At 44.7% G+C, this 1,667-nt stretch overlaps 1 protein-coding gene across 1 annotated transcript; it reads left to right on the top strand.

Annotated features, from left to right (window-relative positions):
- Positions 1 to 136: 136 nt before the first annotated feature.
- Positions 137 to 1,504, top strand: LOC121965501 (60 kDa heat shock protein, mitochondrial-like). The gene is made up of 3 exons (XM_042515640.1): positions 137 to 245; positions 788 to 1,033; positions 1,126 to 1,504. Exons 1-3 carry the CDS (start codon positions 138 to 140, stop codon positions 1,306 to 1,308), a joined length of 537 nt encoding a protein of 178 aa, XP_042371574.1. The 5' UTR covers position 137; the 3' UTR covers positions 1,309 to 1,504.
- Positions 1,505 to 1,667: the final 163 nt, after the last annotated feature.

Raw genomic sequence — 1,667 nt, 5'->3', positions numbered from 1 at the left:
CTGAAAGCATCAGAATCTGAAGAAAAGTGATGTAGATCCAGGTTTCAAAGGGTTAATCAACTCCGGCCTCACACATTAGGCTCAGAACACGGAGTGAAGTTACACACGAGTAAAAGTTGTAACAATGTAACGTCTTTATGTCCAGGCTGAAGGTCGGGCTCCAGGTGGTCGCTGTCAAAGCTCCGGGCTTCGGAGACAACAGGAAGAATCAGCTGAGGGACATGGCCGTCTCCACCGGGGGCACCGTAAGTCCACGCTTCACTCAGTCTGACAGTTCGTGTGGCGGAAAGTGAAATTTTAATAATAACCATTTAAAAATGCTTTTAGTTTTAGAAATTTAGAAAGAGCCTATAAAATACTTCTTGGTTTTTCTTTATTTTGGTGATAATAGACATTTAAAAATATTTTAGTTTTCTTTATTTTGTAAAAAATAAAATAAAAACAAACAAACATAGGAACTGTCTGGATGCAAGCATTTGTTCTTGCAATGCTTTGCAGAGCTGTTAAACGCTTAAACTCTCAGGGCTGATTTTAATAACTTTGAAGTTCTTGATGTACGCAGCTGTATCATGCAGGTAAAAGTATCAGATCGGGACTGATACCCCCAAAAAACACTGTCAGGAAACGATATTTGCTCCATCTTTGTAGACGGAGCTGAAACTCTCTCCTCCTCTGCTGAATAGTTTGAACCTCTCGGGTTAAATTCGGACGCTCGTCTCAGCGTGTGACTTTGAAACGTCACCGAGGACGTGCGGACATATTTGTAATTTCCTTGTTTTTGGTGCAGGTGTTCGGAGATGAGGCCGTGGGTTTGGCTCTGGAGGACATCCAGGCTCACGACTTTGGGAGGATCGGCGAGGTGCAGATCACCAAAGACGACACGCTGCTGCTGAGGGGAGGCGGCAACCCGGCTGAGGTGGAGAAGCGCGCGGTGGAGATCGCCGAGCAGCTGGAGAACACCACCAGCGACTACGAGAAGGAGAAGCTCAACGAGAGACTCGCCAAGCTGTCCGACGGAGTGGCCGTCCTCAAGGTACGTCTCCAGCTCGGGACGCAGACGGCGCTCTCTGCTGATTGTCGAGGATTCGCTCCAGAGAAACAAAGATGTGATGTTCTCCGTTTCAGGTCGGCGGAACAAGCGATGTGGAGGTGAATGAGAAGAAGGACCGCGTGACGGACGCCCTGAACGCCACACGGGCGGCTGTGGAGGAGGGCATCGTACCGGGCGGAGGCTGCGCCCTGCTGCGCTGCATCCCGTCGCTTGACACCATCAAAACTGCCAACGCTGACCAGAAGATCGGTGAGTGAAACACGCGCACAAATACGCCAAAACTGCTGGATTTTACTAATATTTCTCTTTTACGTCTTTCTGGAATAAAACACTTTTTAGCTTTCTGGTCGTAAATGCAGTATTTTTTCTGCTGTTGCACGCTCGCAATCTTTCATATTCTGACATTGATCTTTTACTTCTTGTAACACTTTTAAAAACTGAGCAAATGGCCCAATAATTGGCAAGAAATTAGTAAAAATTTACAAGAAAATCATCTGAAAATTCGCAACAAAAAAGAAAAGTTAACAACAAAAATAAACGAGAAAATTGCCTTTTACAGTAACATTACTTTAATACATAATAAAACAATATTAAAATGATATTATAATGAAAAAAT

This window comes from Plectropomus leopardus, unplaced genomic scaffold (assembly GCF_008729295.1).
Source record: "Plectropomus leopardus isolate mb unplaced genomic scaffold, YSFRI_Pleo_2.0 unplaced_scaffold20252, whole genome shotgun sequence".
NCBI lineage: Eukaryota > Metazoa > Chordata > Actinopteri > Perciformes > Serranidae > Plectropomus > Plectropomus leopardus.
This window is presented reverse-complemented; position numbering and strand designations above follow the sequence as displayed.